This window comes from Nicotiana tabacum, chromosome 10 (genome assembly GCF_000715075.1).
Source record: "Nicotiana tabacum cultivar K326 chromosome 10, ASM71507v2, whole genome shotgun sequence".
In the NCBI taxonomy this organism is placed as follows: domain Eukaryota; kingdom Viridiplantae; phylum Streptophyta; class Magnoliopsida; order Solanales; family Solanaceae; genus Nicotiana; species Nicotiana tabacum.
Genome location: NC_134089.1, coordinates 24,452,107 through 24,464,638, shown reverse-complemented (window position 1 = coordinate 24,464,638; position 12,532 = coordinate 24,452,107). Strand labels below are relative to the sequence as shown.

The following is a 12,532-nucleotide window of genomic DNA, read 5'->3' as shown; positions in this document are numbered from 1 at the left end:
CTGATTTTTTCGGTAAAAATAGCACGGTATAGCCAGTTTTCGGACTGATCATTCAAAAATAGCCAGCGTTTACGAAGTCAATGAAAAATAACCATTATTTTGCTGCAACAGAGACCGGTCCATCATAATATACTGGAGTTCGGTGTACCTGTGTATGAACTCCAGCATATTATGCTGGACCGGTATATTTTGCTGACTCCAGTATAATATACTGGAGACTGGAGCACCAATGCTCCAAACTCCAGTATATTATACTGGACAATTACACCTGCTGGAAGTCCAATATATTATGCTGGAGTTCTAGTGTACTTATGTTGGAACTCCATCATATTATGCTGGAGTTCCAGCATACTTATCCTGGAACTCCAATATAATATACTGGCGTATTTTTCGGGTTTTGAATAGTGTTTTCGCTCAGATTTATCTTTACATGAAAAGTGGCTAAATTTCAATTACTTTTAAAATTTGTCTATTTTTGAACGACCGGTTGTAAATCTGGCTATTTTTTAATTTGAGCCTTTTTTTGCCCAAAACAAGTAGTAGTAGCTTTGCGAGGTGGGCCACGCGAAACCAAGGCAAAGGCCCAAATCTTTAATTCAAAAACTTTCAAACATCAGAACCGCCATCTGAAAATTTGAACTACTGATCTCACACACAGAGCCTTTCTTCCAACGGTCCTCTCTCTCTCTCTCTCTCTCACACACACACACACACACACACACGCACAGGGTGTCTCAAAGGGGAAAACGGGTTTGAACTTTGGAGTGTGATCCACAAACTAAGGTTGGTTACATCATATTCTCTATTCCAGTTTCTTCAAAGTTATAATTCTTTGCTGTTTTGTTGTTTGTTAGCCCATTTTCACTTTAATTTTGTGGAAAAGTATTATCTTTAGAAACTCTCTTGAATAATTTTAGTCATAATTCTACTAAATTTGATTATTCATACCAGAAAAGAACTGCGTTAGGGTCTGATCAGACATCGAGTTCTTTTATGTAAAGGATTTAAATTGTGTATCACATACTTTATCAGTGTAGTTTAGCCCGTTGTAGTAAAAATTTTACCTTATTTTAGGTCACTGATATCTACACTTTCTATAGTTGCAGGTAATTAGATTTTAACTATTTATACTGTCAGTGAATATAACTTAAACGCTAACTAAATGGAAGGCTAAGCTAGGAATTTGGAACAACAATGACAAAAAGGAGTATTTGACTTTAATAAAGCACAATTCTTTGTAGAATTGGTAAAACCTTAACACCCTCACTTTCTAGTAGGTAATTAAACTAATACATTACTTAAAAAAGTTTATTTTTATAAATAAATTCACATTTTTGGGTAGGTATATTTCACCACTTTAGTTTAAGAATCATAGTTTCAGGTAAACAAGATAGATACAAAAATATATTTTATTTGAGAAGGAAAAATACCACCATAGCAATTTTTTTGTAGAACAATGTAATGTGTAGTAATATTTACAATTCATTCAGCTCAACAGCAAAAAGTTGGCATCTTTATGTTTTTTCGAGTGGTAAATGGGTTGTTCTATAAAAAGTAGAAACTTTTCTTCACGAGATTAATCTGTGTTGTATTGAGAAAAGGAGTACTTTATTCAATGAGACTGTATTTTTAAAAGCTAATGTTGTTTATTGTTGCTGTTAAATTGACAGGTTCTGTTGTCCCTGGGACTAATATGCAAATGGACTGTCTTAAAACATGTCAAACAGAAAACTTTTCTACTCCTGGAAAAATAGGGCAGTTAGAATCTGCTCTGGTAACAAAAGTTAAAGTTATTGTTAGAGTTCGCCCCTTTCTTCCTCAAGAAATTAACTCGAGGGATGGAAAACCAATCTCTTGTGTTTCTGTTCTCAACTCAGAATCTGAGCCTTCTGAGGATGTCACAGTTCATCTGAAAGATTATGAAACCTGGTAAGCATTATCTCAATTGTTGGCATGCTCCAAGATTAAATCTGTCTTACTACTATAGCATATTATTACTTGGAGTCTTGGACTAGTATTTGTTGCACAACCTTATCCTGGGAATCTTTATGTTTTTGATTGTAGTCGTAATGAATGCTACAAGTTGGATGCTTTTTTTGGTCAAGAAGACAACAATATAAGCGAAATATTTGGCAAAGAAGTTAATCCTTTGATCCCTGGGTTATTACATGGTCGCAATGTCACAGTATTTGCTTATGGAGCTACAGGGAGTGGAAAAACTTACACCATGCAGGTATATTTTTATTTGTCTGCATAATGCACAACTTACACCATGCAGGTATATTTTTATTTGAAGGGGAGCCTCGTAACTGGTAAAGTTGTTGTCATGTGACCGGGAAACAGCCTCTTGCAGAAATGCAGGGTAAGGCTGCATACTATAAACCCTTGTGGTCCGGCCCTTCCCCGGACCCCGGGCTGCCCTTTTTATAATGCACAACTTGCTCCGTCACTCCTGGAATTGGACTAGATGCTACAATTTGCACGTAGATTAGGAGATGAATATAGAGTTCCAAGTTACAACAGATGTACTCGATGTTTCTTTTCAAGTTTTTTGCTGCTCTACTACTTCTATAAAGTAGATCCATGAGTGACCCAAGGAGATATCAGATTTCTTAGATTGGAACCATGCAATAAACTTATCCCATGTACGCAGTCATTTAGTCTTAAACTAGAACTTTTACATTTGACCTCTAAAGAGATATGTATGTGAAGCATATATTTCCCTGGATGTACACGTGAATTGTTTTGAAAATACCTTGTTGCTGATGCAGGGAACTGAAAACCTCCCTGGTCTAATGCCACTTGCAATGTCCTCCATTCTCTCGAAGAGTCAGGGACAAAGTACCATAGCAATATCATACTATGAAATATACATGGATAGGTGCTATGATCTACTTGAACTTAAGGAGAAGGAAATTTTCATATTGGACAACAAAGATGGACAGATTCATCTCAAAGGACTTGCACAAGTTACCATCAGTTCAATGTCAGAGTTTCAAGAGGCGTTTTCTTGTGTGGTTCAGAGAAGAAAAGTTGCACATACGGGTGTTAATGATGTCTCTAGCCGTAGTCATGCCGTGCTCACTATTTATGTTTCTACTCCTTGCTGTGATGATACTGGAAATGTTGTTACTGGGAAGTTGAACCTTATTGACTTGGCAGGTTTTAACACTACTAAATATAACCATGAATTATTGTGTAAGACTATTTAACTGAAAGGTAACTCACATGTTGTAACTCTAATGTCATTGAATTAGGAAACGAAGATAATAGAAGAACTTGCAACACTGGAATTCGTCTACAAGAGAGTGCTAAGATCAACCAGTCCTTATTTGCATTGTCAAATGTGATTTATGCACTGAACAACAATCAACCGCGAATACCCTATAGAGAAAGCAAATTGACAAGGGTATTGCAAGACTCTCTTGGAGGAACAAGCCGTGCTTTGATGATTGCTTGCTTGGTAGGATGCTGTATATATCATCTCTTGCCTTTCGGTACCGCGAATGCAACACCATCTGATGCTATTTTCTTTTCTTTGTTCATAGAACCCTGGAGAGTACCAAGAATCTCTTCATACAGTTAGTTTAGCAGCCCGATCAAGACACATATCCAATTTTTGTGCCTCAGCACAAAAAGGAGTTACTCCAAAGGTCAAAGTTGACATGGAGGCAAAGCTTCGCGCCTGGCTAGAATCTAAAGGCAAGACAAAAAGTGCTCAAAGAATTGGGGCATTTGATTCTCCATTTACTATCAAAACTCCAAATTCCATATGCTCTACCAAAAAGCTTAGTTTGTTTGAGAGCTCTTCAAAGCATAAATTTATTAGTAAACAAGGTGCTTCAAGCATAAAAAAGAGGTAAGAGATTACTCTATGATCTTGCTGTACTTACCTGTGTTTGATTTGATGATTGCTTAACTTTGCATTTGATTTTGATGATTGCTTAATTTTGTTGTACAGGGATCCAGATGGGGCCTGTAGAAATCTATTTAATAATGGACATCGATCAAACGTCACAGCGGAGGTAAAAGACAGAGACAACTATAATTTTGGCCAAGCTCATAGTGAGTTAATGATGTAACATTTTGCTCCTTGCAGAATTCTTCGTGTTAAATTGAATAAAATCCATTGACAAACTTGGTCCATGGGATGTCCTTTATTATTTACTACTACTAGATAACTACTGTGAATATAACTCAATTTCTTTTAAGTAAGATGAACTGGTTAACGTGAAACTATAACTATTGCCATTTCTATAGATTCTAGGATTACCTAGCCCACTTTAAGTTTATGTATGGCTGATAGCTTGATTAGCTCAAAAAGAAAACAGTTCTTAATTTAGCCAACTTTTTCACAAAGAGAACTACTCAGTTGATTGATTTTGGTATGTGATAATTAACAACTAGAAACTTTCTGCGGAATCAATGATTTAATCACAATTTTTATTATGAAAGAATTGGAGTAAATAGATAAATCATTTTAAGATGGATTTCACAATTAATGTGCAAATGCAGGCTCAAGAACTTGCTGATTGTGGTAATAGAGAAGAAAAGAAGTTCGAGGTTTTTGCTGAAAGCGTTGCGCCTGAGTCTAATACACTGGTGCATGGTACTTGGCCACTATAACCATATCACAGTTCTTGTAGTCTACCTCATGTATTATTAATCTAACTTTATATAGGTGACTCATATTAAGCTATAAGCAATTGACTATGTGCCAAAGCTAGTTCTAGTGTTCTCCTCCGCCTACTCTTCCCACAGAGAGCAGTAGCATACCTATTTTGCATCAACTCATATTGAGATATAAATAACCATGAGACCATTTTTCAGTTATCAATGTGCCAAAGCTAGTTCTGCACTGCTCTAGCTATATATGTTCCCACACAAACTGGTAGTATAATTATTTTGCATAGATTTGCTTGCAAGCTTTGGCCAATTATATCTACAACGTTTAATATCTTCTATCATGGTTCCATATTGGGTGCTTTTTCAGTTTCTTAAAATTTTTACTATAAGATTGCACATCCCTTTATCATCAGCTTCTCATTTTTTAAAACTTGCTCTTCCGTTGTTACTTTAGTTTCTGTTCATAGGTGGCACAATCTTAGGTGGTCCATTTCGCAAAGATTTTACAAGTGAACCCACTGAAATCCCAGTGTGCTTTCTCCCCTTTTAAAGCATTTTAAGGGTCATTACAAGATCAGGTTTCCCTCCACTATATAAAATTAATCCTGAAAATGCAGTTATCTCCTTGTTATTTCACATACGTTAAGAGAATCATTCGTACTACTATTTTGTCATTTTTTTGAAGCATTTCTTCCCCCATATCCCATTTAGAATTAGTTTCTTATCTTTTCATTTATTTATGTAACTAAATTGCAGTTCATTTATCTCTATTGATCCTATTTACAGACAGCTGTGACAAAAAATGGAAAATAACAAACTGTTTCAATAAGGAAAGATCATATATCTTCTCTACGTACAGTGAAATAAATGTTGAAGACTTTTGTCTATTTGATTTTGTGTAGATGAAAAAACCAATGCGGAGGAGAAAGTGAGAACCGTTGATTGTTTCAGCTCCTCTAAAGCATGTGAGGTTGTTACCCCTAGAAAGGTCCTTTCTCCCATCAACTCCAACATAAACAATGAGAATATTCCAGCGATAGGGACGCCACTTGATAAGTTCAGTACACAAAGTTCTAACTTGAAGGTGAGCAGGAATTCTTGTTGCCGTTATCTTCTAATTGCTTAGCATTTCTGGTTATAATTATTACATCTGTTGAGCATACAGAACTCTCTAGTCCAGGAGTACATTGAGTTGTTGAACACAGCCAGCAAGTGAGTGTTGCTTTCTGTCTTTATTTTCTTTTCATTTTTCTGTTTGTTCTTTCTAAATGGAGATTGACTTTATTTTGTGCTACACTGTGTTAGGGAGCAACTAATGGAGATAAAGGTATGTTATTGATGTCTTCACATGATTCTGACATTGTCATCACTTAGTTGTGAGTTTTGACTGCATTTTCACATCTAATATAGGGAATTGGACAAAAGATGGCTGAATATATTATCGAACTAAGGGAAACAAGCCCAATGAAATCAGTAAGAAACTCTTTTGAAGGTGTATGATGTCGAGTTTCTTGGTTTGTGACTGCATAATACTAAGCCTACTTACCTGGTTTTATGCAGCTGGATGATTTGGAGAAGATTGGACTGTCATCAAAGCAGGTAATCACATGCATTATATTTTCAGTACTTTTTCCTTTATTTTTTGCTAGGAACGAACCTCTTAGTCTTGTAGGAGATTTATAAGGGCACTAAATTGTAGAGAACTTCTAGTACTACTGAGACGAGCTTAAATGGAACGACATGAATAGTGAGGATTCATATATATGACGCGTACTTGCTTTATAAGTATTCTTAATAAGTAACTGTGAATCATGGAGTGATAATGAAGAGTGTGCCTACATCCACTTTAGGTACATAACTTATTCAGGTGGGCTGCAAGAGGAGTTCTGGGATGAAATTGATTTGCAACAGCTTGTTGTTACGAGAATGTGCAGGAGTAAAACTGGTTCTAGCTAGAATTTAAGTTATAGTATTTCTATAATTGAGTACTTGGATTTGAGATCTAAGAAAGAAGGAAAAATGTGAACTGCTGATATCAAATGTATTGTATCAACTGTGTTGTATTTATGAGACACGAAAATATTCCTTCCATGCCCCTTCAAATGACTCAATATATCGTACCAATTCTACCCGTAGATATTTCGGCATTTCAGCATTTTCAGTTATATTTGCTTGTTTTCTTGAGTTGCTGCTACTACCTCTAGGTTTGTCCAACTTATAAGGTTTAAAAGAGGAAAAAACCTACAAATATTCAGGTGTGATTGGTGTTAGAACAATTTTTCGTCCGACGAAAATTTCCTAAATTATTGAATCATTCTTTGTTCTACCTGAACTTAAGGTAGTGGTTATGAAATTTCTTTGGCTCCAAGGCATTTGGTCTCCTTAAACCAAAGGTCTATGCATACCTCCTCAAACCCTACATATACATATTACACTGGATTGTTGTTATTGTTCTTAAGTCATTTGGTCGTCATCTTGATAGGAATTAGCTCCAATTTGGTTAGTGGTGGCCGGTGGGTATCACGTATAAATGATGAAGAGCCCACATGCAAAAAGCAAATAGTAAAGGGAATAGAACAAGACTTTACACTAAAAATAATTACACAGAACTTTTGAAGGACCAATTGCTTCACGTTAAAAGAAATGCCTAAAGAGGAGAAAGTGAAAATGAATCTTTCAGAAAGTCGCACAAAATGGAAAGAATTCAACTCAGAAATTGAAAAGCAATAAGTTGGGCCAGCTTATTGCTTTTTGGCTTTAAAAAGTCTGCTATCCGCCCGGTCAGCCGTTGCACGACCTTCACGTTGTTTACCACCGTGATTTCTTCGATGGCCTTGATATTGGCGGGGTTGATCTCGATTCCCCTGTTTGACACTATGAAGCATAAGAATTTGCCTTCCAAGTGGGCGTCTGATTGCCAAAACTTGAACTACTTTCCCTATTCTCCTAGGAACTACTTTTCCCTATTCTCCTAGGAACTACTTTTCCCTATTCTCCTGGACGCCTGATTGCCAAAATTTGAACTGTACTTGAACTACTTTTCTCTATTCTCCAGCTGGGCGCCTGATTGCCAAAATTTGAACTGTATTCTCTATTCTCCAGGTAGGCACCTGATTGCCAAAAATTCGAACCATATTCCCTTGTTTTCCAGGCGGGCAAAACTCTTTTTTAAAACCAATCCAAACGGACTCTTGGTCAAATATAAACAACTTCGGAGGAGCAAAATAAATCCCAAGTTTCCCACCTCAAAAATCTTAATATAGCGTATTCGTTCTTAATAGTAGTTTTCTTCTTTATCAAATAAATATGTTTAGGATGAACCCACGCAAAGATCGGGAAAAAGGAAATAACATAGGTTAAAACACCAGAAGCAGAGATGCTCATGTTACAAACCACACAACTACTTGTATACACAACGCCACAATAACAAGAACCCAAACATTGTTCAGACTCCATTACTCTTCCTTATTACAGAGGAAAAAACACATAATTTCCCCCTGTTTTCAACAGACACAACTATAAACTACATTTTAAAAACTATAGTTATTTTTTATCTTAGCCATAAAAGGCTAACACCCATCCATCTCTGCTTAATTAAGATTTAATTTGTTCACTTAGAACAAGTGCAAGGGTTACACTTGCAGTCAGATCCACATTTGCAGCCATTCTCAGCAGCAGGGGATTCACCCATTTCCATTGTGCCGAAGCTTGTTTTCTCAGGTCCCACCCCAAGCACCAAAGCCTCAGTTGTGGTGCTTTCGTTGTAGCTCAAATCTGGGTAATTCTTGCATCTGCAACCAAAATTCAACACAAACACAAGAAATTAAGAAATTTTCCAACCACAAAACAACAACAACAAACTAGTGTGATGTGATTCCACAAGTAGGGTTCGGAGAGAATGCCTGATTTATGGGTTATAGAGGCTATTTACGGTATAGCCTCGACTTTTCTACTAAGAAACACTTACAAAATTTTGCCAAAAAAAAAAAAAACAATAGCCAACACAAACATATAGACAAATCAACAACCTAAAGTCAAGTTTAGAATGGATGTGAACTTGTTATATGCACATTTTTTTCATTTTTTTTGGCATGTATAGAAGAGCTCAAGCAAAAAACAATAGGTTCAATTGAAGCCAAAAAATCCATGCTAGATCCGCCTCTAATTACCCCAGGCAGTCCGCTACACAAGGCATGTGCATTCACGTGCAGGGTGAAAGAAAGGACGGCACCTCAAAGGTGTGATGTAAACAACCTATCCTAATACAATGATTAGTAGTTATTTTTATGACTCAAACCCGTGATCTATAGGTCATTGGGAAACTTACTATAATTTCCCAACTGAGATCGTATCATTTACCACCAAATACAATCTTACAAGAAAAATTCCCATCTGCCTAAGTTTAGACTTTGGTGGGCAAAGTTACCGGCCCGACACCTGTGCTAATGGATTGTCGCAGATATCCCATCAAATTAAATTAGTGAAAGTGCATGTCCAACCACAACCATCATTAGAAAGAAAAAAAATCGACAACAATTGTAAACAACCCAGCCCACAATTTTCCATTAAATTCCAATATTCCCCATAAAGATATTCATCCATGCATCAACCAAAACAGAAAAATAACATAAAATAGCAACAAATCATGTATCAATTGTTAGAGGAAAAAGAAGGAATACCCGCCACAGCCGTTGCCGCACTTGCAGCCAGATCCACAACCACAGTTTCCTCCACAGCAAGACATTTTCAGAAACGAAAATATGCAAATTCAAGAAAACAAGTGTGTTTTTGATGATGTAGAACAAGTATTGAGGAGTGTCCATTTATAGAACAACGGAGGAGGGGGAGAGGTGACATCGACCGTACACGTGGCAAGATCGTGAAGGAATATCTAATCCTTGTAAGTCGGTCCATTCATGATCTTAATTACTTCCACGTATCTGTCGTTTTCGATCCTCCTAAAATCTGTTCCCTATTCTCACTCCTACGATAATATTAATCAGGAGAAGCTGGTATTCAATACTATTCTGTAGCAAACCGTATCATAAGCAATACTATAGTATTTAATACATGAATAAATATGTATAAAGATAAAATGGCCTTTCAAAACCCTTTATAAAGCCTTTTCAAAGAATGTGGAGGGCATTCTTGCAAACAAATAATTTTTAAAAAGATTATGCAATGTATATTATTTTTAGTGCATCAAACCAAATTGTCAATAAAATAATTCCAGTATAACTAATTTCAAAATTAATAATTTAAATACTTACTAATACATCTTATTCGATATTATTCTTTTATATATATATATATCGACCAAATGACCCCTTGAGTGTCTTAATCGTACGATCATTCTCTGATGCAAAGAGAAAGGGTAAGTTTTTGGTTGATAATGCAGAGAAAGGGATAAGATTGAAACATAGAGAAAACTCAGAAAAAGGGATGATTATATTAGTGATTTTTCTATGGCTTAAAAGTCAAAGTGAAAGGTACAATATCATAATATCTTCACTTACGACAAAAAATTCTTTTTCCTGCAGCTTAACAAGTGTTGTTTAGTTAAATATTTTCTTATTTAAGAATGATTATGTGATCCTTTTGCATGTGATGTTAAATAAAAATAAGAAAAAAATGCTGATTACACTATCATCTACCTAATTTTTTTTGTTCTTTCCCAACCTCAAGAGAGAGAAAAATGCAATAGTATTAATTTTATTTGATAATATATAATTAACAAATTTCAAGTTCCATGATTAACCTCAAGCAATGTCTTGTCAAATCAAAATCAAAAGCTGATCTATTAGGTTACCCTTTTGGAAAAAATACAAGGTAGCAGGGGCCGCAATCTATTAATTATTAATTGTTTTTGATAAATTAGACAATATAAAATAAGCTTTTGGAAAATATGACCCACTAGTCTGGTCATAAATTGTGAAAATTCAATTTTCAATGTTAAAAAAGTATTGCTCCTTAAAAAGGGATATCATTATTACTATTCAGAGATCAAATAATTTTCTATTATGATAATTTATTATTTTCTTAAGATAGATATTTTTTTTACTTTAGTAGCTATATTTTACAGTAGTATTTTTTAATTATTTCTAAATATATGTCATTTCAAAAAAATTAAAAATGATATTCAAATACACACCAGAATTGTATTTTGATTCTCTCATATGCCAACACCGCATTTTGAATTAAGTTAATGATAAGACCTTGTTCTCCATTTGTACAAATTTTCAAAACAAAGATTGGTTATGTATGGAAACTTTTCTCACTTTTTATGTTATTCTAATTAATTTTTGATTTTTTTTGTTTACAATTAATTGCTTTGAGTTGGTTTCTGCGCAGTTCCTAAGAAGATAAGATGATGATGATGACAAGTTTCTTGATTCAATGGATCTGTTTGCATTACCCTCGGATATATATATATATATATATATATATATATATATATAATTATAAATTCCCTTCAATTATTTTATTTTTCCTGAATTATTGGTCTGGCAAAATGATAAAGCCTTCCACAAGGTCAAGTGGCAATCTTATGTCCTCAAATTTTGCCAAGAAAATTGACATCAATACGGTAGAGAACAAGGCTAAACAAGTACGGTACGTCTGAGTTCAAAAATCAAAGTCATATTTAAATGAAAACAAGAAAAGAATCTGTTAAAGCAAGACAGAAATGATTCATGAGAAATCAAAATCACATTAATCTTTTTTTATAACATTTATATTATTTATCCATGTATAAGAAATTTAAGGACAAAAGTATAATTAATTCAATTTAAACGAGTCCAGTTTGAAATATAAAGAGTATTACATATGTAAGTAGCGAAAGAAATCTTAAAAGATGTGTAATGAAAAATGAGGGCATGAAATGGCCATGAGTGTTTCAGCTTCTTTTGGCCAAAAGTATTTTTTTTGACTAATTTTTTTTTTCAAAGTTAAGATGTTTGGTCAAGCTTTTAGAAGGAAAAAAGTACCTTTGAATAGAAAAAAATAAATTCTCCCTCAAAATATTTTAAGAAAAATATACTTAGAAATATTTTTTAAAAATTTAGTCAAAGCTCAAAAATACTTTTCAAATTAATTAGTTAAACATAAAATATTTCTCACTAATAATATTATTTTTTTGAAAAGTATTTTACAAAATAAGTTGATTTTAGAAGTTAATCGAATATGTTATACGTAACTTGACAGCTAACTGTGCTATTAATGGTAGGTTTAAATACTCTTGGTTAGCTGAGGTCCTCGTCCATAGAAGTTGGAGATTATATAAGGTGGTGAAAATTGAAAAGGAAAGTTCTCAGGGGTCATCTTGAAGGGTCTAAATTACTCAATTGATAATGACCTTTTACCTACCCATAGAAATAGTATTCTTCTGTTGGAACAAATTATGGGCATTGATTTTCAAGTGTCATGCTTATCATTTATCAAGAACTTTTCACATACTTTTTTGTTTCTCCACAATTTCCTCGACACCAATAATTTGTAACCCCAAAACTACATTAGATAATCCAAGTTCTTTATTATTCCTTTAACCCTAAGTTTTCTCAAGCAATTCGGTTTTTGCTTACATGTTTGATCCAAATCTCATATTTATCTATTTTTGTAGTCAGTGGTGGATCTACATAAAATATCTAATTTGACGAAAAAATTATGGATTCACGTACACCATAAAAACAGCCTAAATCCGCCCCTGTTTGTAGTAATCACATAGAAGAATTGAATTTTGTTGAATTCATTAATACATTTTATTTGTTGCTAATTATTCTTATTCATATTTTTCTTTCATTGTATTGGAGAGCAACTATCATATTTTAATTGTTGAGGTGGTTTTAAGCTAGATAGGCTTAAAAGAGGGTGAATGAGAAATGAAAATTTTAAGTAAAATTTTAAGTTC

The 12,532-nt window shown here is 34.3% G+C and overlaps 2 protein-coding genes across 2 annotated transcripts; one reads left to right on the top strand and one right to left on the bottom strand.

Moving 5' to 3' along the window:
- The first annotated feature begins 621 nt into the window (after nucleotides 1-621).
- LOC107809984 (kinesin-like protein KIN-10B) lies at nucleotides 622-6,720 on the top strand. The gene is made up of 14 exons (XM_016634705.2): nucleotides 622-783; nucleotides 1,671-1,929; nucleotides 2,065-2,233; nucleotides 2,772-3,162; nucleotides 3,258-3,463; nucleotides 3,549-3,859; nucleotides 3,962-4,025; nucleotides 4,516-4,609; nucleotides 5,529-5,710; nucleotides 5,792-5,838; nucleotides 5,932-5,953; nucleotides 6,037-6,099; nucleotides 6,187-6,225; nucleotides 6,477-6,720. The coding sequence occupies exons 2-14, from the start codon at nucleotides 1,694-1,696 to the stop codon at nucleotides 6,519-6,521; spliced, it is 1,869 nt and encodes a 622-aa protein (XP_016490191.1). The 5' UTR covers nucleotides 622-783; nucleotides 1,671-1,693; the 3' UTR covers nucleotides 6,522-6,720.
- Nucleotides 6,721-7,958: 1,238 nt separating this feature from the next.
- On the bottom strand, nucleotides 7,959-9,464 carry LOC107809985 (metallothionein-like protein type 2 B). Its single transcript, XM_016634706.2, has 2 exons — nucleotides 9,306-9,464; nucleotides 7,959-8,417 (listed from the first exon to the last, which is right to left on the bottom strand). The coding sequence occupies exons 1-2, from the start codon at nucleotides 9,368-9,370 to the stop codon at nucleotides 8,237-8,239; spliced, it is 246 nt and encodes an 81-aa protein (XP_016490192.1). The 5' UTR covers nucleotides 9,371-9,464; the 3' UTR covers nucleotides 7,959-8,236.
- Between the last annotated feature and the right edge of the window lie 3,068 nt (nucleotides 9,465-12,532).

What these genes read in the sequence shown, in the direction of transcription:
- LOC107809984 (XM_016634705.2), top strand. Translation starts at nt 1,694, where the DNA reads ATGCAAATGGACTGTCTTAAAACATGTCAAACAGAAAACTTTTCTACT. An exon ending in CTTTGATGATTGCTTGCTTG is followed by an intron (nt 3,464 to 3,548) that starts GTAGGATGCTGT and finishes CTTTGTTCATAG; the next exon opens with AACCCTGGAGAGTACCAAGA. An exon ending in AGCAACTAATGGAGATAAAG is followed by an intron (nt 5,954 to 6,036) that starts GTATGTTATTGA and finishes CATCTAATATAG; the next exon opens with GGAATTGGACAAAAGATGGC.
- LOC107809985 (XM_016634706.2), bottom strand. Translation starts at nt 9,370, where the DNA reads ATGTCTTGCTGTGGAGGAAACTGTGGTTGTGGATCTGGCTGCAAGTGC. An exon ending in TGCGGCAACGGCTGTGGCGG is followed by an intron (nt 8,418 to 9,305) that starts GTATTCCTTCTT and finishes TTTTGGTTGCAG; the next exon opens with ATGCAAGAATTACCCAGATT.